The following is a 21,213-nucleotide window of genomic DNA, read 5'->3' as shown; positions in this document are numbered from 1 at the left end:
TTATTAAATCAAAACAATCTAAATAAAATATAAACAATCAATGTCCCCCCCTCAGCGGGCCGCGGTAAAATTATCAAACGTCGACTGGTCCGCGGCGATAAAAAGGTTGGGAAGCACTGCTTTAAACAATGCAGTTTAAACCAGGAAGAATGTTTTCAGTCTGCCTCTCTGGTACATGCTGGTTGGGAGGTCAAATAGAGTTAGGAAGATGAGTGAAGCATCAGGTTAGGAAGTGGAGTCCAGCCAGCCAGGTGCATCTCCCTGTTTCTTTCAGGCCCTAGGCTGCGAAGATTAAAATATGTGAAGCACCAGACCTGACTATTCTACAATCTTTGTACTTACTAATAATATTTTGATAAACAACTAAGTATTCTAGGTAATTTGTTTTCAGGCAAAGACTTTTGCAAGACCGTTGACCATGGCTGTGAACATGTTTGCATGAATAATAACAATTCATACACCTGCAAATGCCATGAGGGATTCATACTGGAAGAGAATGGGAAGACATGCAGAAGTAAGTCACCAGATCTTTAGTCTTTGTTTCGTTCTTCAGCAGGTGTCCTTTGATTCTTAAAGGAAAGAATCCAGCCCTGTAAAAGTGCTATAAAATCTGAGGTCATGAAAGCTGGAAAATGCAGAGCATTCTAGGAACCAACAGTAGGAGACAACAAGAGGAAACAATAAGTAGCCTTCCTTCGGAATCAATAAACATCTACAATTCTTTTCCAGCCTAGCACTGGGAACGGGACTGTTCCAACTCAGATATTTTGCAGTATGAAAAGTGACAGTCCTCTTAATGTTTAATAAGGTGGCCCCCAGCCCCCTGCATATTCAGGGTTGTGCTTTGATAGGCTGGTAGGGTTGCAAAGTGGATAGGCTATTGGGTTAGGGTTAGGACTAAAGACACCCTGGTTCAAATCCCAACTCAGCTTGAACCTCACTAGGTGATTGTAGCCCACTAGTATCAAGAAGCCCGTTAAATTAATGGGTGCTAGAATTAATTAGCGGAGTCTCCCCCCCGGTGACTCACCCACCGCCACCACCTCAGACCCTCACTCAGTCCCTTCCCCGCCCCCCGCCCCAGCCAGCTGCCTCCTCAGCTTCCTCTCTCCTTCCCCATTTCCCACCCTCTTTTTTCTACTCTCTCTCTCCCCCCCTCGCTGGTCTCAGTTGCAGCAGCCCTTCCAACCCCCCCCCCAATCCACACCCACTTCCAGGGACTAATTCCCCCTTCCCCCGCGAGTGCGCCCGCCTGCCCTCTCTCCTGCTTTTGCCCCTCAGTAACGGCTAAACGATCCTTCAGCCCAGCAGCCGCATCACTAGCGGCTCACGCACGCTCTCTATCCACACCCACCTACCTTCCCTTTCCCTTTCGCCAGCACACGCCTGCCTCCTCTCCTTCCCCTCTAATGGAGAAGAAACCAGGAGGAAAGAGAGAGATCCTTCTGTAGTGCAGCAGAGGCAAGGGGAAGCCGCACACTTTTTTTTTTTTGTATGGTTGTGTATATGCAAGCATGAAATCTCTCTTACGGTCCTGGTTTATCCCGTCCGAAGTCTCTGCGCTCCAAGTCCCAACGGCTGTCCGTGGGGCACATGCGCAGTAGAGGCAATCCCACGGACACAGGGACTCGACGCAGAGACACTTGCACTTTATTATATAGGATTCTGCCTAACCCACTCGTGGGACAAGATTCTTTTTCTTCTGCTTTTGGAACAGAAATCTTCTCGTACTACAGGAGCTGAGGGAACCAGACTGGTTTACCTTGCCTGGCAAATCCATAAGCATCCAGCTAATCTCTTAGCCAAGGCCTTTACAAGTCCCATCTGACTTTTAAAACTGACAGGTTCTATCTTGATTGGCTGACACTTCACCCATCCCTGTTTGGCTGAAGGATCTCCAGAGATATGACTCAAAGTCCATCAGTCACACTTACAAATTGGGGGTTCCCTACCATTAAAGATGGCAGGATAGTCTGTGCTCATATGGAACACAATGTGTGTCGTGTGAACTGGAGTCCCTGTGTGTACATTTCAGGCACCAGATTTGGGTAGTTGCTTTTACCATCCACTTCTTTATTCTAGACAGGATATATATATATATATACAGTGGTGCCTCGCTAGACGAATTTAATTCGTTCCACGGGTCTTTTATTATAACGAAAAATTCGTCTAGCAAATCCCATAGGAATGCATTGAAATTTTTTTTTTGCCCATAGGAACACATTAATTGAATTTCAATGGATTCCTATGGGAAACTGCGATTCGCTAGACGAATTTTTCATAAAACGAATTCATCTAGCGAGGCAACCTCCGCTCGAAAAATCATTTCGTTAAGCGGAAATTTCGTTAAGCAGGGCATTCATTAAGCGAGGCACCACTGTATATATATATGTTAGATTTTGGAAGAGATGGAAACCAACTTTATTGGTTACAAGAAATAAATCCTAGTAGTGTGCCTGCATGAACACTGTGCTGCCTTTATTTTAATCTGCCTGTGCTTAATTGCAAATAGCCTTGGTTCTCATAACATTCTCAGTTATGTCTGAGATATGACGGAAACCTGGGCTGATTTCTCCTTTTTAATTTATTTGCTGTCAGTATGGGATTTTCAGAATGGAATAAAAGGTATTTATTCACCCTTAGGTGATACGCTGAGTTTATTTCACTGTGCTGTTGTTTTTATGTTGCTGTTTTATGTTTTTCCGTTGTGTTTACAAAAAAAACACCTGGTTTTTCTTTTATTTATTAATTCTTCCTTTCCCATATTATTTTCAAAGGATGCACTGAAGGCCCAGTTGATCTCGTGTTTGTGATAGATGGATCAAAGAGTCTGGGAGAAAATAATTTTGAAATTGTCAAAGAGTTTGTTTTGGGAATCCTGGACACTCTCACCATATCTCCCAAATCGGCACAAGTTGGTTTGATACAATATTCTACTCAGGTCCGCACCGAATTCACACTGAAACAATTCAGCTCTGCCAAAGACCTGAAGAAAGCAGTGTCTCAAATTAAATATATGGGGAAAGGCACCATGACTGGGCTTGCCCTGAAGCAAATGGCTGAGAGAAGCTTCACAGAAGCAGAGGGCGCCAGGCGATTCTCGGCAAAAGTGCCCCGAGTGTCTATTGTGTTTACAGATGGACGGGCCCAAGACGAAGTTTCTGAATGGGCTGCTAAAGCAAAGCAAAAGGGTATGATGGAAGTATACTTAAAACTATAAGCGGGAAGTCTGCAAAAGTGCTAGTTACCGGTGTGTATTTGCACCCTAACTATACAGGCAATAACCACTTTGTGTGGGAGTTGCATTCCTGACCCCTGTACACACGGGCAGAGCATTTGTGATCCCTAAATGCATCTAAAATGGTTGTTGCCTGTGTATACAGTTTATTGTGGGCTTGCACCAGAGGTGATCCTGCAGAGTGTCTGGGGTAGGGGCTGGGGAGAAGTTCAATTCAGTTCACAGTTTAAAGGCCAGTCTACCAAATCCACACTTTCCAAAACAATATGAGAACTGAAACACAGATGTCCTTCAAAATTGGCACTTATCTGAATTTTGTGATGCAGTGTCATGTTTACAAAATTGCATGTGTGCATTAAAATGTTATTGGTAAAAATAACATAAAAATGTATTCTTTTAGGAGAAATTGCCTGCAGAAATGCACACATGTAAAAAAAATTATTAGGAGAAATGTGCACCAATATGCAAGAGAACTTTCATAACAATTTATAATTAGGAAAAATGAAAGAGAGAGAACTGAAATGGATGAATCCTTCCACCCCAAGTCTTAGGGTCATCTCTGACCACTGGTCCTGCTAACTAGGGATGATGGGAGTTGTAGTCCAACAACATCTAGGGACCCAAGGTTGAGGAAAGCTTCTTTAAGCAATGAAAATGTGGAAGCACCCATTGATATATTTTTTTGTACACCAGAGTTCTTGAGACTAGAGCAGGCATCCCCAACTTGCGGCCCTCCAGATGTTTTGCCCCACAACTCCCATGATCCCTAGCTAACAGAACCAGTGGTCAGGGATGGTGGGAATTGTAGTCCAAAACATCTGGAGGGCCAAAGGTCGGGGATGCCTGGATTAGAGTTTCCAGATTGAAAGCCAGCGTACAGGTATATGCATATGCCTTTCAATTTTTCAGTGGCACATAGCACTAAATCACAATTCCTCATTGCAGGCAAACTTGGGGTAATCTGGTTCATTCAAACTATGGTTTGTTCATAGCTAAAACCGGGCACAGGCAAACTTGGCCCTCCAGATGTTTTGGGACCACAACTCCCATCATGCCTGGCCACTGGTCCTGCTAGCTAGGGATGATGGGAGTTGTAGTCCCAAAACATCTGGAGGGCTGAGTTTGCCTATGCCTAGCTTAAACTAACCAAAGCTCCTAGTTGTCAGTTGTAAAGGGGAACTTGAGTTAATTTAAAGGCAATTGAAAAACCTGATCTCCTCTTGGCTGTGTGAGAGAAGGGGATGGGGGAGCACATGAGGCCAAAGCTCATCATTGCTTGCTTCTGTAGTGCTAAACTAGTTTAGCATTACAGCATGACAGGAGACAAGGCAGCCACAGCTTCTACTCCCCACTCCTTCCTCAGCCCTGCCATACATCCCATTCCTGGCATGCCTGGAGTTCTGATAACTTACAGCAAGTTGGAGAAGAGAGATGAGCTGGGAGGAGGCTGGGAAGAAGCCACATCTGGACTTGTCTCCTGCTTCATTGTTGTTGTTGTTGTTGTTGTTGTTGTTTAGTCGTTTAGTCGTGTCCGACTCTTCGTGACCCCATGGACCAGAGCACGCCAGGCACTCCTGTCTTGCACTGCCTCCCGCAGTTTGGTCAAACTCATGTTCGTAGCTTCGAGAACACTGTCCAACCATCTTGTCCTCTGCCGTCCCCTTCTCCTAGTGCCCTGAATCTTTCCCAACATCAGGGTCTTTTCCAAGGATTCTTCTCTTCTCATGAGGTGGCCAAAGTATTGGAGCCTCAGCTTCACGATCTGTCCTTCCAGGGAGCACTCAGGGCTGATTTCCTTAAGAATGGATAGGTTTGATCTTCTTGCAGTCCATGGGACTCTCAAGAGTCTCCTCCAGCACCATAATTCAAAAGCATCAATTCTTCGGCGATCAGCCTTCTTTATGGTCCAACTCTCACTTCCATACATCACTACTGGGAAAACCATAGCTTTAACTATACGGACCTTTGTCGGCAAGGTGATGTCTCTGCTTTTTAAGATGCTGTCTAGGTTTGTCATTGCTTTTCTCCCAAGAAGCAGGCGTCTTTTAATTTCGTGACTGCTGTCACCATCTGCAGTGATCAAGGAGCCCAAGAAAGTAAAATCTCTCACTGCCTCCATTTCTTCCCCTTCTATTTGCCAGGAGGTGATGGGACCAGTGGCCATGATCTTGGTTTTTTTGATGTTGAGCTTCAGACCATATTTTGCACTCTCCTCTTTCACCCTCATTAAAAGGTTCTTTAATTCCTCCTCACTTTCTGCCATCAAGGTTGTGTCATCTGCATATCTGAGGTTGTTGATAATTCTTCCAGCAATCTTAATTCCGGCTTGGGATTCATCTAGTCCAGCCTTTCGCATGATGAATTCTGCATATAAGTTAAATAAGCAGGGAGACAATATACAACCTTGTCGTACTCCTTTCCCAATTTTGAACCAATCAGTTGTTCCATATCCAGTTCTAACTGTAGCTTCTTGTCCCACATAGAGATTTCTCAGGAGACAGATGAGGTGATCAGGCACTCCCATTTCTTTAAGAACTTGCCATAGTTTGCTGTGGTCGACACAGTCAAAGGCTTTTGCATAGTCAATGAAGCAGAAGTAGACGTTTTTCTGGAACTCTCTAGCTTTCTCCATAATCCAGCGCATGTTTGCTATTTGGTCTCTGGTTCCTCTGCCAGCTTGCACTTCTGGGAGTTCTCGGTCCACATACTGCCTAAGCCTGCCTTGTACAATTTTAAGCATAACCTTGCTAGCGTGTGAAATGAGCGCAATTGTGCGGTAGTTGCAGCATTCTTTGGCACTGCCCTTCTTTGGAATTGGGATGTAGACTGATCTTCTCCAATCCTCTGGCCATTGCTGAGTTTTCCAAACTTGCTGGCATATTGGGTGTAGCACCTTAACAGCATCATCTTTTAAAATTTTAAACAGTTCAGCTGGAATATCATCACTTCCACTGGCCTTGTTATTAGCAATGCTTTCTAAGGCCCATTTGACTTCACTCTCCAAGATGTCTGGCTCAAGGTCAGCAACCACACTACCTGAGGTGTACGAGACCTCCATATCTTTCTGGTATAATTCCTCTGTGTATTCTTGCCACCTCTTCTTGATGTCTTCTGCTTCTGTTAGGTCCTTACCACTTTTGTCCTTGATTATGGTAATCTTTGTACGAAATGTTCCTTTCATATCTCCAATTTTCTTGAACAGATCTCTGGTTTTCCCCATTCCCCCATTCTTCATTAGCAGATTTAAAGGTATATGCATGTTGTTCTGGCTTTCAGCCCGGTAACCTAACCTGAGATTGATGAGCTGCACAAGTTGTGGGACCAGAAACATTTGATACATTGCTAGGAATTGGCCTGTGGTGAGTTATCTTCTGAGGCAGAGGAGACATTTATGATCCAGGCCTAGATTTACTTCCAAAGACATACAGTGAAGTCATTAATCAAAAATGGCACATGCTGCTGCTTTCCCCATTGACAAACATGCCAGGATTCTGCCAGAAATGAGACCTATGAGTCAGTGCAACCCCAGAGCAGCCAATAAGAGTTGTGCTCAGCATGAAGTTTGGTCTGGAATGTTTCATTATTGATATCCCACCTTTTAGAGTGTCCAGCATGGATAGTTCATTCATGAAAATAAAGCAAGTATTTGGAATGGTATTTTCTCTCCTGACTGATGAAAGGCTATTTAAGGGGACATTGATGGAGGAATTCAAAATGGAGAGGACTTACATTGTTTTCCCCACCCTGAAACAGAAGCAATATGACAAAATGTAATAGACATGCAAGTTATTGCTGGATGTACTCACTGTTCCCAGGGGCTTCCACAGAAATATAAAAACTGACAAGTACAGCAATCTTTTCTGATTTCTGAAGACTTCTTCAGTAACAAGGATATCCTTTAAAGCGAGGTAGCTAATGGATGGTCCTCCAGATGTTGGACTCCAGCCAGCATGGCCAGTAGAATAATAGAATTGTAGAGTTGCAAGGGGCCCAATGGTCATCTAGTCCAACCCCCCTGCAGTGCAGGAAATGTGGGGATGATGGGAGTTATAGTTCAGCAAACTCTTAGAGGGCCACAGGTTAGCCATCCCTGATTTAAAGAATGACCATGGATCTACTTCTGTTCAAGAATATACTAGAATCATAGAATCATAGAGTTGGAAGAGACCACAAGGGCCATCCAGTCCAACCCCCTGCCAAGCAGGAAACACCATCAAAGCATTCTTGACATATGCCTGTCAAGCCTCTGCTTAAAGACCTCCAAAGAAGGCAATTCTCAATTAAATTAATTAAATACAAGGAACTATAGTACTTGATATCCCTTTTAAAAAACAAACATTGCTGATAAGTCAGATGTTGCTGAGAGGATTTTTCAAACGGAGAGCAATCTGGACAATTATTCATTGTTCCTTTTAAAAAAAAGTATGCTATCAGTGATGTTTCTGGGTTACTCAAGCCGCAAGTTGACGCCATAGGATTGGGCAAAATTTCAGCCTTCCACAAATGGAAGAGCTTCACTCTGCTTGGTGTTGACCTGCAACAGTGGAATACCCTCACTGGTGGGGTGCGCCTATGTGACCCTCATTATCAATATTCACAGGGAATTTAAAAACATGCCTGTTTACCCAGACGTTTGGTGTCTGAAAGATACTGTTCGTGGCAACCTTGAAAAACATTAGCTGTGAGGTTATATAATTAGAATCATAGAGTTGGAAGAGACCACGAGGGCCATCCAGTCCAACCCCCTGCCAAGCAGGAAACACCATCAAAGCATTCTTGACATATGGCTGTCAAGCCTCTGCTTAAAGACCTCCAAAGAAGTAGACTCCACCACACTTCTTGGCAGCAAATTCCACTGTTGAACAGCTCTTACTGTCAGGAAGTTCTTCCTAATGTTTAGGTGGAATCTTCTTTCTTGTAGTTTGAATCCATTGTTTTTTAATTGTTTTAAGATGTTTAAAATATTTTATTTTTAGTTCAGTTATACTGAAATCCTTTGGTAGAGATTCTGGAATCTGAATGAAGTGATAATGGGTAATGAATAAATAGAGATTTTAAACAAGACTGGCCAGATATAGCCAACTGAGCCATCGGCTGGAATAAGGAACATAGCAGCCACTACATTTTGACATCAGTCAAAGACAAATCATGGTTCAACTGAATCTGCTTCAGTTTGTTGGGACTAACTTGCCCCATTGATTTAAGCTAGTGCATGTATGGGGGTTTAAGCTAGGGGCTGCTGGGTTTTTTTTAAAATAAAATAAAAGACAAGTTTCTGAATGCAAGTCCTGTCCCCATGGACACCCTCCCTAAATATCCACTAATCTCCATTCCTGCAGAGTTATCTTGCATTGGCGTAAGGGGTCATGTGATGACACTGAAGCATTTTCCTTTCCATTGACCATGCTGTGCCTTAACATAGTATCGTTTGACCATAAACAATTCATTTTTTTAGGAATCACAATGTATGCCATCGGAATAGGGAAAGCAATTGAGGAAGAATTACGAGAAATCGCTTCCGACCCTCCAGACAAGCATCTTTTCTATGCGGAGGATTTCAGTGCCATGGAAGAGATTAGTGAGAAGCTGCAAAAGAGAATATGTGAAGGTAATAATTGTCCCAGATTCAATTTTTTTTTTGTATGAACAATTAATGCAGGCAGGCGTTTGGGGCCTGGCAGAAGCGATCTAAGCATTTGTCTTGAACATCTGCAAAAGTCACAGGGGTATGTGTAAAACACAATGAGCAATGAGCCACTGGGAAGAGTAATATTTCAGCTGTTTGTCACTTGGGGAATATATGACTTTATTCTAACGCCAGGGACATATACAATCATTTGTACTACTTCTGCCAGCTTAACAAGTCATGTATGAAATGTACAACTTAGGAAACCCAGGAGAACTGGCAACGCCCTCCCCTTCCTATACACTGCAGAAAGATCATCAGTTCTGCTAAAAAAAACCCACAACACCATGCACGATCCATTCCTTTGGGGATATTTCGCAGAAATTTGGTAATTTATAGTTTTCTGTTAAGATGGCCTGTTGGTCAGTATTAGTCACATCCGAGGGAATATGATGGAATACAGGGGAAGGACACAGGCAGCGCTGAGTGGCAACAAGGAGGGAGTCACCGTAAAAACATATTCTTTGGCATAGTGATTCTTAGAATAAAAATGAGTAGACAAATTCAGAAATGAACGACTCCAGGCTTGAAGTGTTTTATTCCAGTTCTTGGAGCCATGGATCTGGCTTTCTATTGCTTATTTTAATTTCTTCCTGGCGGCCGCTATTCTCTCAGGTCAGCTGCTAACATGAATGTAAACCCTGCATTCCATTTATCTTCCATATTCTCTCCCACGTTCATTACTTGCATTCATACATGACACAAATGCTCGAAAGAATCTCAGTTGCTCTTTTTAGTGCCATGTATGAAAATGTCCCAATAGGAGCTGGAGATAACTAGTGCTGGATCTGTTTTGAAAACCCAAGTGCTTATCATGCTGCCTGGCATACACAATTCTAGTTTTTACCAGGATTGTAACTGATTAAACCATTTTTTTTAAACTAAAGCTGTCCCCAATTAATTAGGCAGCAGATTGAGGGTTTTAAAAATATTTCAATGCAAATACTTTTTTTAAAAACCTGTTGACTGCAAGCACAATCTTTAAAAGTGGTGTTGCCCCCTCTCTTCTCTCACCAAGTAATAATCCGTCTTCTAAAATGACACATTAATGCATAATCTAAAAACAGAGTACAGTGGTACCTTGGTTCTCAAACTTAATCTGTTCCGAGAGTCCGTTCGACTCCCGAAACCATTCGAAAACCAAGGCACGGCTTCCGATTGGCTGCAGGAGCTTCCTGCACTCAATTGGAAGCCGTGTCAGATGTTTGGCTTCCAAAAAGCGTTCACAAACCAGAACACTTACTTCCGGGTTTGTGGTGTTCGGGAGCCGATTTGTTCGACAACTAAGACTTTCGAGAACCAAGGTAGCACTGTATGCCCCTCACTTCAGAAAGTTTGGGTTGGATCCCATGAAAGGAGTCCTTCTGTCAGCTAAAGGAGCACTTCTCTTCCCGCTTTATCACTACCCTAAGGAGTCTCAAAGCGGCTAACATTCTCCTTTCCCTTCCTCCCCCACAGCAAACACTCTGTGAGGTGAGTGGGGCTGAGAGATTTCAAAGAAGTGTGACCAGCCCAAGGTCACCCAGCAGCTGCATGTGGAGGAGCGGAAACCCGCTTCACCAGATTACGAGTCTACCGCTCTTAACCACTACACCACACTGGCTGTCAGAGGCAAAGAACTTTTAGGTCAAAACCTCTTTGGGAGGCAGTAAGCCCCCCCCCCAAACCTAATAAGCAGTTCATTTTCGTCCCATCCTGTCAGTTGCTAGCCTTTGCTTCTACGATAGTCCTAGGAGACTGAGGTGAATACACTTGCAGTAGCCATGGGCAATTTGGGAGGCAAGTAAAAAAAGTTAGTTGTCTTCCACCACTAGTTTTTGCTAAGCTTAAGATGTTTCTGCTCATAGTTTGCCTGGGTAATCTCCCCCCACCTCCCTGGTTGCAAGTCTTGTGAGCAGTTTTCTGTTACAAACTCAAAATACAGAAGAGTCCTGGTCAGACAATGTAGCACAAGTGTCTTGTATATACGGTATCTTCCTTTTCCTGCCCTCCCACAATGTTACTGGCATCAATTTATAGCAACACATTCTTGCCCCCTAGGTCATTTCACATAACAAACTCTCATATAAATATAATAGATAAATATAAAACGAAATGCAAAGTCCACATTATTTGAAAATAAGCTCAGGTTCAGACTTTAGCAATATGTCTCCTACTGAGAAACAGCCTCTTCTCATCCATTGAATAAATAATGGGGTTCTAATAGATGCTTCCCTTTGCACCTTCAGATAATTGACAAATAACCCACTTTGCATCATACCACCTTCAGGTATCCTGTATTTTTTTGTGTTTTATCCCTACACTCACAATTATTTCACCTTTTATCTGTGGCAACCTCTGCAATAGGAGGAACATTTTTCATACTCTCTGAAGTAATACATGTTTCTGCAGGCAAGACCATGACCTCCCAAAGCACATATGCATATATATTCAATGATGACTTAGCAAAGAACAAGCAGTAACAACTGAAACGATCCTGTTGAATGATTTTCTGTTGTCCAAAAACAATTCTAGCCATCTAAATCACACTGAAATATCATTAGTCTTCCCAGTTTATTCTAGATCATTAGTATGTTTCCGATTTCTGCAAGAAATGCCATTTTATTTCATGTTGACAAAATTTCTTACAGGTTTGAAAGGCCACCAGGATTTGCCAGCAAGTGTGCTTTATTCAGAAGATGCACATTCTCAAGGTTTGAGATTCTAAGTCTGTGTATCTTCCATTTCCAGCTCACCTAGTTCTCCACTAAGCATTTGTCATTCTCAATCATTTCTTGAAAAAGTAATATCAGGCCACTTTCATTGTAATGCTGTTGCTGAGCTCGTTTTTAAGTATTTATATCAATATAAAATGGGTGCAAATCCATATGCAACACATGCTCTTTCATAACCTTATGTAGAAGTTCAGGCAGGCAAGTATTTTTAAAATTAGAACGTTTCAACTAAATCCATTCTTTAGTTTTGAAAACATACTGTGCATGTTATATATTATCTCTGTAGATCTGGGTTAATCTAAAAGCTTCACATAAGAAGCAAACTGAGGAATTGTGTTTTTTAGCACAGTGCACGCAGTCTTCTTTCACTAAAATACACAAATACACAAAACTTGTAAAGTAAAAAGCTGGATGGCAATAAGGAAAATATGTAAGATAAAACGTGGCTTACTATATTAAAATGTCTTGTTTTTTATGGTTCCTTACAGAACCCGAAGCAGCTACCCTAGCAATCACAGACGTTCTTGCCTGTTCCAATTTTGCAGTGCATCACAAGTATCTCTTTGAAGAAAAACAGCTGCGATCAAAAGTAGCTTCAGGTAAATCTACTTCCCTTCTGCACTTTAGCATGGTTATTTATCCTCCGACACAGGAGGACCCCTCCTCAGTTGCAATTCCCACCTACAACTGAAGTACAGTGGTACCTCGGTTTACAAACACAATTGCTTCCGGAAGTCTGTACTTAACTTGAAGCGTACTTAACCTGAAGCGAACTTTCCCATTGAAAGTAATGGAAAGTGGATTAATCCGTTCCAGACAGGTCTGCGGAGTATTTAAACTGAAAATACTCAAACCGAGGCGTACTTAAACCGAGGTATGACTGTAGTCCATTCCAGACACACACGTACCATTTTACTCTACTCTATTTATTGGCTATTTACTTGTAATTCATCACAGCAAAGTCTGAATCTGAATGGAGAGGGCTTTGCTGGATCAGCTTGGATTTGTGATGAATTGGGAAAGCATTAAGTATTCAATTTTATCAATGTAGTCAGTGCAAAAATGTTTACTTCAAATAATCCCAACCCTGAGATTTTTTTTTCCCCAGCAGGCTATGCACTTCTTGTCCTGCATGATTGTCAACCCTCAGAAGGGTTACACGGATTATACAAGTTTCTGTTTTGATCCTGGGTTTTGCATGTTGCACTGCTATGAAAGTGACTATAATCTCAATTGCAGGGCACATGCTTTGGCATGGGAACTTCCCTCCGGAGGTTGTGGGCACTTCTTCCTTGGAGGTTTTTAAGCATAGGTTACAGGTGCTTTAGTTGAGACACAGATATTTTAGTTGCACTTTAGTTGAGATTCCTGCATTGCAAGGGATTTGCCTAGATGACGCTACCATTCTGATTCATGTTTAAATCTTGTCATCTCCATTAAAGAGTATTAGATAGCAGATACTTGCAACCATGGGGAACTTTCAATAGCCAGTACACTTGAATAACACTGAATGTAGAGTAGAAATTATGTAAAAATTTGAATAAATCTATCCTACTATGGGGCAGCTTCTCAAGCTTCCTTGCTGAACAAATTGGTCCTTGTATCCCAGTCAGTGATCACCCCTTGGAAGAGATTAAGGGTTCCTTGGATTCAAGTCCTCAAACTCATTGAAGGTGGAAATGTTTCCTCTGTCCCAACTGGAGCAACTCTTATGTCAGATCTAAGATTCATCTGTCATGGATTGCCCTTTTAGTATCAATGCATTACTTTCAGCCATAGAGCAAACATGACTAAATCTAATAAAAAATTGACAGGTAAAAAGTTTTTCTCAACCAGCTTCATAAGTTTCCTTTGTACTTCATAGTTTCTTGTTGATGACCTTCATTATGTTAAAATAGGACAGATCCAAGTGAGTAATGTTTCTAGCATGGATCTGTATTTAGTTAATGTGTTACAGTATGGTTTTCTAAACCTCTCCCATCTGTTTTTCAGGAAATCCTTCAGAAGACAAGAAAGACCCATGTAAATGTGAAAACTTTACGACGTTCCAGAATTTTGCAAATGCTGAAGTTAAAAAACTAACACGGCAACATATCCTTTTTTATATACCTATTTCATAAATTCTCAGCTTCTGATAAAGTAATACAGCAAATCCTCAAATTAACACGCAGATTTATAGTTAAATCACATTTAGTCTTTAATAGGATGCAAATCCCGTTGGTTGCAATCCCATCTACTCTAAATAGCTCAATAGCCAGCATCCACAGTATTTTGGGGAGTGGGGTGGGAGAGACAGAAAGGGGTGATTGCATGGCATCCATAGCTTCTATTCCACTAGAACCTCTGCTTTTCATTAATGATGTAAGGATTTTCCTCTGAACCCCCTTTGCCTGTTGAACTGTGTCAGGGAGGCTGAGATCAGAGGCACAAGCAATAGCAGCTGGGCAATTTTAGCTTATCTGGTGGCTTTCTGAAAGAATGTTAGTGGTGATAAATGTGGAGCACAGGCTCCCTCTAGTGGCCACACCAAAATTCAGAACTGCGGCCAATATATATACAGTGGTGCCTCACTAGACGAATTTAATTCGTTCCACGGGTCTATTCTTATAACGAAAAATTTGACTAGCGAATCCCATAGGAATGCATTGAATATATTTTTTTAAAAAAATTGCCCATAGGAACGCATTAATTGAATTTCAATGCATTCCTATGGGAAACCGCAATTCGCTAGACGAATTTTTCGTAAAACGAATTTGTCTAGCGAGGCAACCTCCGCTAGAAAAATCCTTTCTTTAAGCGAAAATTTTGTCTTACGGGGCGTTTGTTAAGCGAGGCACCACTGTACTGTAATGCAGTTTCAATTCAGAAAAATAAAGAATATAGCGAGCATCAAATAGGTAGTTAGGCCTGTGTCTCATAGGCTACTTAAATCCCAAAAGGTGCACCACCTGCGTAGGGCTTACATGTGCACTTTACAAATGGGTGATGTGGTTATTTCATGTAATGATAAATTCTTGGATGACCTTTGATAAGTACAAATGCAGCCCAATCCAGCCAAGAACACGCAGGCAAGAAGTGTAGGAAACAGGCTAACTCATCTCCTCTCATTGATATACCTAGAAGTGTATTTGCAACAGCATAGCAGTACTCTCTATTACAGCAGGATCAGGCCTATTGCTCTTACCCTTGCCAAAGGCCTACCTAAGCCAATATACTGTTATACACAGTGCTGATCTTCATGCCTCTAGGAAGACCAGAATCAGGACAAGTTACTTCTACTGAACATCCTTATATGTGATCCTCATTATGTACAAGTTGGTTGAAAATTCCTAACTACTGTATATTCCTGCATATAAGACTTTTTAACCCAGGAAAATCTTCTCAAAAGTCAGGGGTCGTCTTATACGCCGGTTCGTATTTCTTATACAGCTAGTATATCCCAAGCTCTATATTTTAACTGGAAAAGTTGGGGGGTTGTCTTATACGCCCAGTCGTCTTATATGCCAGAATATACGGTATTTATACAGTGCTGCTGTAGTCTATACTTTATAATATTATAAATAAGAGTGAAGAGGTGTTTCCTTAATTTAAGATTACTAGAAGAAATGTCAAAAAGAATGGAAGCCCTGGAAAATCGATTAAGATACTGATGGTGTTCTCAAAAGTATGTGCTGAGTTGGATATTTATACATATGAAGAGAGCAAATCTAAGCTATGTAAAAGAGCCAGTCTCTTGCTGGAAGAAAGAATTTATGGTTCCAGTACTTCAAGACTGCATTTTTGTATTGACTGCAAAAAAAAATGGCAAGATTTAATTTTTTATACAATTGTAATATTTTTTATCAATTGAGATAAGCTATGAAATATTAAAATGGTGCTTTTAAAAGAAGTTTAAATTGTTTAGGCTTGACATACAAGGCCCTATTATATAGTCTTTGATCTAATTGAGACAGTGGAAACACGTACATGTTACCAAGCAGCTTCCCAAGCTTGGCCCGTAATACCAATATGGGGAAAGATGCTTTAACCCTCAAGGGAAAATAGTCTGAGGCACTGGTAGGAGCACCTTGGCTAGCAAGTTTAAGCACATACCCTGTTTCTCATATTTTAAGGCATCCCCATAAAATAAGCCATAGCAGGATTTTTAAGCATTCAAGGAATATAAGCCATACCCCGAAAATAAGACATAGTGATAGGAGCAGCAGCAATGCTGGCCACGGCAGGAGGAGGAGGAAAAAAATAAGACATCCCTTGAAAATAAGCCATAGTGTGTTTTTTTGAGGAAAAAATAAATATAAGACGTGTCTTATAATATGAGAAACACGGTACATACAGCTCCTGACAAAACCCCCACTCATGTTAACCAGTAAACACAAGTTTGGGATACCTGTGATATTGTAACATACAATATCCTAAAGAACATGGCACTAGATGCAAGTACACTCCAAAAATATCAGCCAATAAGGCAAAAGAGGGAATGTCCACTTAGTACATTGAGAAAATGGCTTTTATGCCACAATGCACATTTGGATTATTGTTACAACTGCACAATTCAGCATTAATAGTCTAAGAAATACAGGCAGCTCCAACTCTGAATTACGTGAAAAGTGAAGCCCAAGTCCCAACAGTCTTGTTTCCTTCCCAGTATCTAGTTTTTTAGTGGCTTTATCTCAAGCTACTATCCCAGACTCCTTTCTGCTGCCAAGGAAGAACATTACTGATTCCAAGACCTTTTGGCTTCTGGAGCTTAAACAGTCGTAAGACATTTTTATCCCAGCATTGTAAGAAACAGAAGTGCCCCTGAAACCAAAGTTCTGATCATTAGAGAATTTATATAAATACTTTTGGTTGAGCTGCAAGAATACAATAAAGCTTCAGCACTTGGAAGCCACCTCTGAATATTTCTGAAAACATTTGATTTTCACTTATGATTATCAGACCAAAGGCTACTGTTTATTATCTCCATTATTTTTGAATTTTAGAGCAGCAACCAGACCACTTACCCATTCGAATACAGAACCCAGAAGCCCCATTTTTAATTCTATTTAATTTTTGAAACTTCACCTTAGGGTGAAGGGAGGGTACCGTGTTTCTCATATTTTAAGGCATCCCTACAAAATAAGGCATGGCAGGATTTTCCTGAGGTGGAAAAATATAAGGCATACCTCGAAAATAAGCCATACCGGGTGGTGAAATAAGGTCTGTGGCAAAGAAGGGTTGCTGCTGCCGCGTTAACCCCCGAGACCTGGCTGCAGCCTCAGCGCGCAGCGCGTGCAGCCCCAGAACCCGGCTGTAGCCTTTGCGCGCGGACACCCGGGACCCGGCTGCAGCGTCTGCCTGCCGCGCGCGCGCAGCCCCAGGACCCGGCTGCAGCGTCTGCCTGCCGCGCGCGCGCAGCCCCAGGACCCGGCTGCAGCGTCTGCCTGCCGCGCGCGCGCAGCCCCAGGACCCGGCTGCAGCCTCTGCCTGCCGCGCGCGCGCAGCCCCAGGACCCGGCTGCAGCCTCTGCCTGCCGCGCGCGCGCAGCCCCAGGACCCGGCTGCAGCCTCTGCCTGCCGCGCGCGCGCAGCCCCAGGACCCGGCTGCAGCCTCTGCCTGCCGCGCGCGCAGCCCCAGGACCCGGCTGCAGCCTCTGCCTGCCGCGCGCGAAGACCCGGTGGGAGCAGGTCTGTGGTCTGTACAGATACCGGTACCGGTACTTATTTTTTAATTAAGACATCCCTTGAAAATAAGCCATGCTGTGTTTTTTTCAGGAAAAAAATTAATATAAGACATGACTTATAATATGAGAAACACGGTAGGAAATAGTAACAATCTTGTAATGTATCATTTTCAATTGATAGCACCCTTGTTTGCAAATTCATACCTTACTTGCCACAGGCTTGCATGACAAAGCCAGTAATGTTACCAGATGAAATGGGCAGGGCATTTTGGTAGACAACCCAAATTCACAAAACTCCCATTAATATAAATTCTGTTAAGCAATTGCCTCCCTTTCTCACTGAGTGACTATTGACATTTTTGTTGCCTGAACTAGTTTTGAGCCAAGTATGATAAAACATTATGCTTTCACAGCTGCGAGGCACTACATTCTAGAGGATGGAGAATAAGGTAGCACAATTTCTACTAAAGATGCAGTCAAAAGCACATCAGTGTTCCAAAGTTTGTGGTAACATACCCTAGACCTGGCTTCCCCAATCTTGTGGTCTTCATGTTTTGCAACTATGAATATATACAACTCAAGAAAGCTCCTGCCAATGGTAGATTTGTAACCAGTTTTATTACACAAAATGTAAAGTTCAGCAATATCTACTTCTCACTGGTTTGCTCTGGCATGCTTCTAATGATGTCAGAATCACCTGTTGGGAGGGGGGAAAGACATATTTTAACAAACACTTCACAGCAAATGGTGCTGGACAATTAATTCTTCGTATCAAGATCCCAAACAACCCATTCTTCCTTTTAGACGTGCATTCATATGAACATTTTCCAGCATAAATTCAAAACTTCTAATTACATGGGGAAGCACACTCTAAAGATGTTACTTGCAGTTAAAAACCAGAACTAGGGAGGCAAAACTAGCTCTGGGGACACACTACATAGTTATAATATAGCGAATGTCTAGCCTGCCCTGATCACTGAAATATCAGGACAGCGAGAATATATTCGCAGTGCTTTAAAAGTTCAAAATGCAATACCTTAATGAGTAGTTTGAGAGTAATGGCTTTTATACAGTAAGATATTACTTAAACTGACCAGATATTTTGAAGATGTTGGAGTGGTTTGGATTTATATTCTCAGGGACCTGTAGATTGCTTTCCTATGTATCACCAGAATTAATTGATTCAGACTACAATATAATGCAAGCTTGGTGAAGTTCACTATGACTTAGCTCTACACGACTGTGCTCTTTAATAAATATGCGAAGAGCTGGGGGTTTAGGATCAGGACAATTTCCAGAGAACGTAATGAATGGACTTCGGTAGAATCACCTTAAGACTCTTCAGCATATCTAAGGGTATTGTGGTACCAAATAAAATACGTACCTGGGTCAATGATGGCAAGTGTACACACTCTGTAGTACTTTCCACAAGCTGTACCCAATTCAATATTGTTACCGCTGTAGTGGTGCACACCAGTTTTGGCCAACATAGCATAGTACTCAGTTTCTGATTTCCTGAGAATTAAACACACATGGAAGCAAAACCAATGTTTAAATTTATGGATTTTAATCTACAATACAGGCTGGAAATTTCACAAGCACTAAACATTCCTCATGAAAGTCTTCATGATTTATCCCTGCAACTTTCTACTACCTAGATGGGGAGTCTAGCAGCTATAAAGATATCTTTGTTTTATAAGGGATTATGGAACATTACTATGCCATAGCAAAAATAGTCATGTTTAAGTGCTAAATCAATACTTCCAGTACATTTTGGATCTTGGTATCAAGATTTATTTATCTCCCATTTACCAAGAGATAAATAAATAAAGAGCAAAATATGATGGTGAAAATGTGACCAAGTCTACCTTCATCATTACTTGGAAGAACTTAATTTATAAAATTATTTTATTGGGAGATTACACCTAAGATTAACAGCACAATACTATGCATGCTTGTTGAAAAGTAATTCTAATTTAGTTCAATGGGGCTTGCCATCAGGCAAGTGTGCACAGGAGTCCCACTTGAAAAAAAACAAACCCTGGCCATCTAAACAACATGCTCAATTTGTTTACAAAAACTCAAATTTTCAGTACTGTAGATCACTGTTACCCAACCAGGGGCCATCAGTTTCCGAACCAGGGGTCAGAATATTCCAAGGGGGCCACAGATGAAAATCACATAAATGGGGGGGCCACAGCATGAGACTAGGGGGCTACAGAGGGAAGTGAGAAGTGAAGAAAATAGAAGTCAGAAAAAGGTTGAGAAACTGCTGTAGATAAACACTTACCTTAGAGCTGGGCAGTTGTTGGCTAGGATGACCAACTTGGCTTTGCCCTGTCGGATCATTTTCAGAGTCTGCTTGTATCCCAGTACATATTTACCACTTTTCATAACCAGCTGAAGTCTAGAGTTGATGGACTCAAGGGACTTTTTCTGAAAGAAAATGTTGAGGCATGGCAACTTCAAAATGATTCCAGCATTTATGCATACAGCACTTATGAATAATGAAGTTCTATATTCCACATGTCTGGGCTTACTACACTGCACTCATCTAAGAATATGCATCACACAAAACACATCATTTTGTAAGCTTATAATTAATTTAAAATACATTCAAGTGCATAATGATGAGGAACTTAAATGTTAAAACTTAATAGACTTTTTCCCTCTTAAAAAAAACCCAGGGTCTTAGGAAGAAAATGGAAAAACATCCTCAATGAAATAGTATTTAATAGTTACTGCTTTCCTTTAGTCCCAAAACTTGTTCCTCATAATATACAACTTACATAGCCATGCTGATAGGATATATCTCTTAAACTGTAAGTTACTGACAATTTTGAACACATTCCCTGCCCTCACACTATTGTCTCTGCTTTCTAAAACTAAAACCCATTAATTCTATCTCTTTTATACCAAAGTCTTTAAAAATTACTTTAAAAACCTGGTAATTTCAGTGGGCCTGGGTTTTTACAAAGTATGGGAAATCTGCAGCCTTATGCTGACAGAAAATACATGCCTCTCCCACAATTTATACACCTGTCATTCTCAAAAACAATCCAACTTCACTGCCATTTGATTAAGCAGAAAAGTTGAGGCCACATGCAACACCACTCTCCTGCAACCTTACATTCAACTCATCATACATACGGAGAGATACAGTTCATATAAAGCCACCATTGTGCAAATAGGCCACAGGCAGCTCCTTATGTATAGAAGAGACACAGTACTCCTTGCACACATGTCTACTAGCAAAAGCCTAGGAAACTAACACTGAAGTAGTGGATTGGCAAGGATAGCCCTGCAATGGCCTATGGAGCTGCAAGGAACCAAGAACATGCTCTTTATGAAATGCATACCGCTCCACCAAATAAGCAAATAAATCACATTAGGCTGTGCTTTGAAGCAAGCCAATATTTTTTTAAAAAAAACCCGCGATCTATAAATTAAAATCCGACGATTAAATAAAAATTAATGACTCTACAACCGGCTTTGGACCAAAGTTTCACAGGCTCCTCGCCCCGAAGATCACCCTCCTCTCCTCCCGCTTCTGCCTTTCCCCACATGAAGCCCCTTCTGCCCTCCTGCTGCCCCCCATGCCCAGCTCCTCCTCTCACCGTCTTCTTGGCGGCCACCATCCTGTCGGCTCACGTCGACTCTGCCGTTACCTGCGCCAAGGAAAACGGGGAGAGAATTAACGTCCCACCGTATCCAGTCCCACCTGGTGCGCCCCCCGCCCCGCGTGAACTTGGCTCCCGCCCCCCACCGGCTCCCCTCACCCAACCCCGGGGAGACCCGCTTACCAGAGAGGCACCTCCAAGATGGCCGGGCAGCGAGGAAAGGAAGGAGCTCCCGCAATGCAACGCGCAAAACCACGCGGCCCGGCCGCCGAGAACGGCTACGCTCGCGAGAG

The 21,213-nt window shown here is 42.1% G+C and overlaps 2 protein-coding genes and 1 non-coding gene across 3 annotated transcripts in view; 1 reads left to right on the top strand and 2 right to left on the bottom strand.

The window, feature by feature from the left end:
• The window catches only part of MATN2 (matrilin 2), a 64,685-nt gene extending 50,406 nt beyond the window's left edge, over window positions 1–14,279 (top strand). Inside the window, exons 14-19 of the mRNA XM_060277695.1 lie at window positions 392–514; window positions 2,778–3,191; window positions 8,694–8,846; window positions 11,555–11,617; window positions 12,127–12,237; window positions 13,631–14,279. Coding sequence (XP_060133678.1) covers window positions 392–514; window positions 2,778–3,191; window positions 8,694–8,846; window positions 11,555–11,617; window positions 12,127–12,237; window positions 13,631–13,758 — 992 coding nt within the window. The 3' untranslated portion in view covers window positions 13,759–14,279. The remainder of the gene's footprint in view (window positions 1–391; window positions 515–2,777; window positions 3,192–8,693; window positions 8,847–11,554; window positions 11,618–12,126; window positions 12,238–13,630) is intronic.
• A 3,620-nt stretch (window positions 14,280–17,899) lies between these two features.
• On the bottom strand, window positions 17,900–21,197 carry RPL30 (ribosomal protein L30). Its single transcript, XM_035126287.2, has 5 exons — window positions 21,104–21,197; window positions 20,918–20,968; window positions 19,591–19,736; window positions 18,685–18,815; window positions 17,900–17,997 (listed from the first exon to the last, which is right to left on the bottom strand). The coding sequence occupies exons 2-5, from the start codon at window positions 20,936–20,938 to the stop codon at window positions 17,948–17,950; spliced, it is 348 nt and encodes a 115-aa protein (XP_034982178.1). The 5' UTR covers window positions 20,939–20,968; window positions 21,104–21,197; the 3' UTR covers window positions 17,900–17,947.
• On the bottom strand, window positions 18,175–18,310 carry LOC118090578 (small nucleolar RNA SNORA72). The gene has a single exon (XR_004693274.1). It is a non-coding gene; the product is annotated as a small nucleolar RNA SNORA72 (small nucleolar RNA).
• Window positions 21,198–21,213: the final 16 nt, after the last annotated feature.

Source organism: Zootoca vivipara, chromosome 8 (genome assembly GCF_963506605.1).
Source record: "Zootoca vivipara chromosome 8, rZooViv1.1, whole genome shotgun sequence".
Classification (NCBI taxonomy): Eukaryota; Metazoa; Chordata; class Lepidosauria; order Squamata; family Lacertidae; genus Zootoca; species Zootoca vivipara.
This window is presented reverse-complemented; position numbering and strand designations above follow the sequence as displayed.

Bases quoted from the DNA above. Each gene is read 5' to 3' on its own strand.
- RPL30 (XM_035126287.2), bottom strand. From the start codon at position 20,938: ATGGTGGCCGCCAAGAAGACG. The intron at 19,737-20,917 runs GTGAGAGGAGGA...ATTTTCTTTCAG, and splicing joins TGGTGGCCGCCAAGAAGACG to AAAAAGTCCCTTGAGTCCAT. The intron at 17,998-18,684 runs GTACGTATTTTA...CCCTCCCAACAG, and splicing joins ACTTGCCATCATTGACCCAG to GTGATTCTGACATCATTAGA.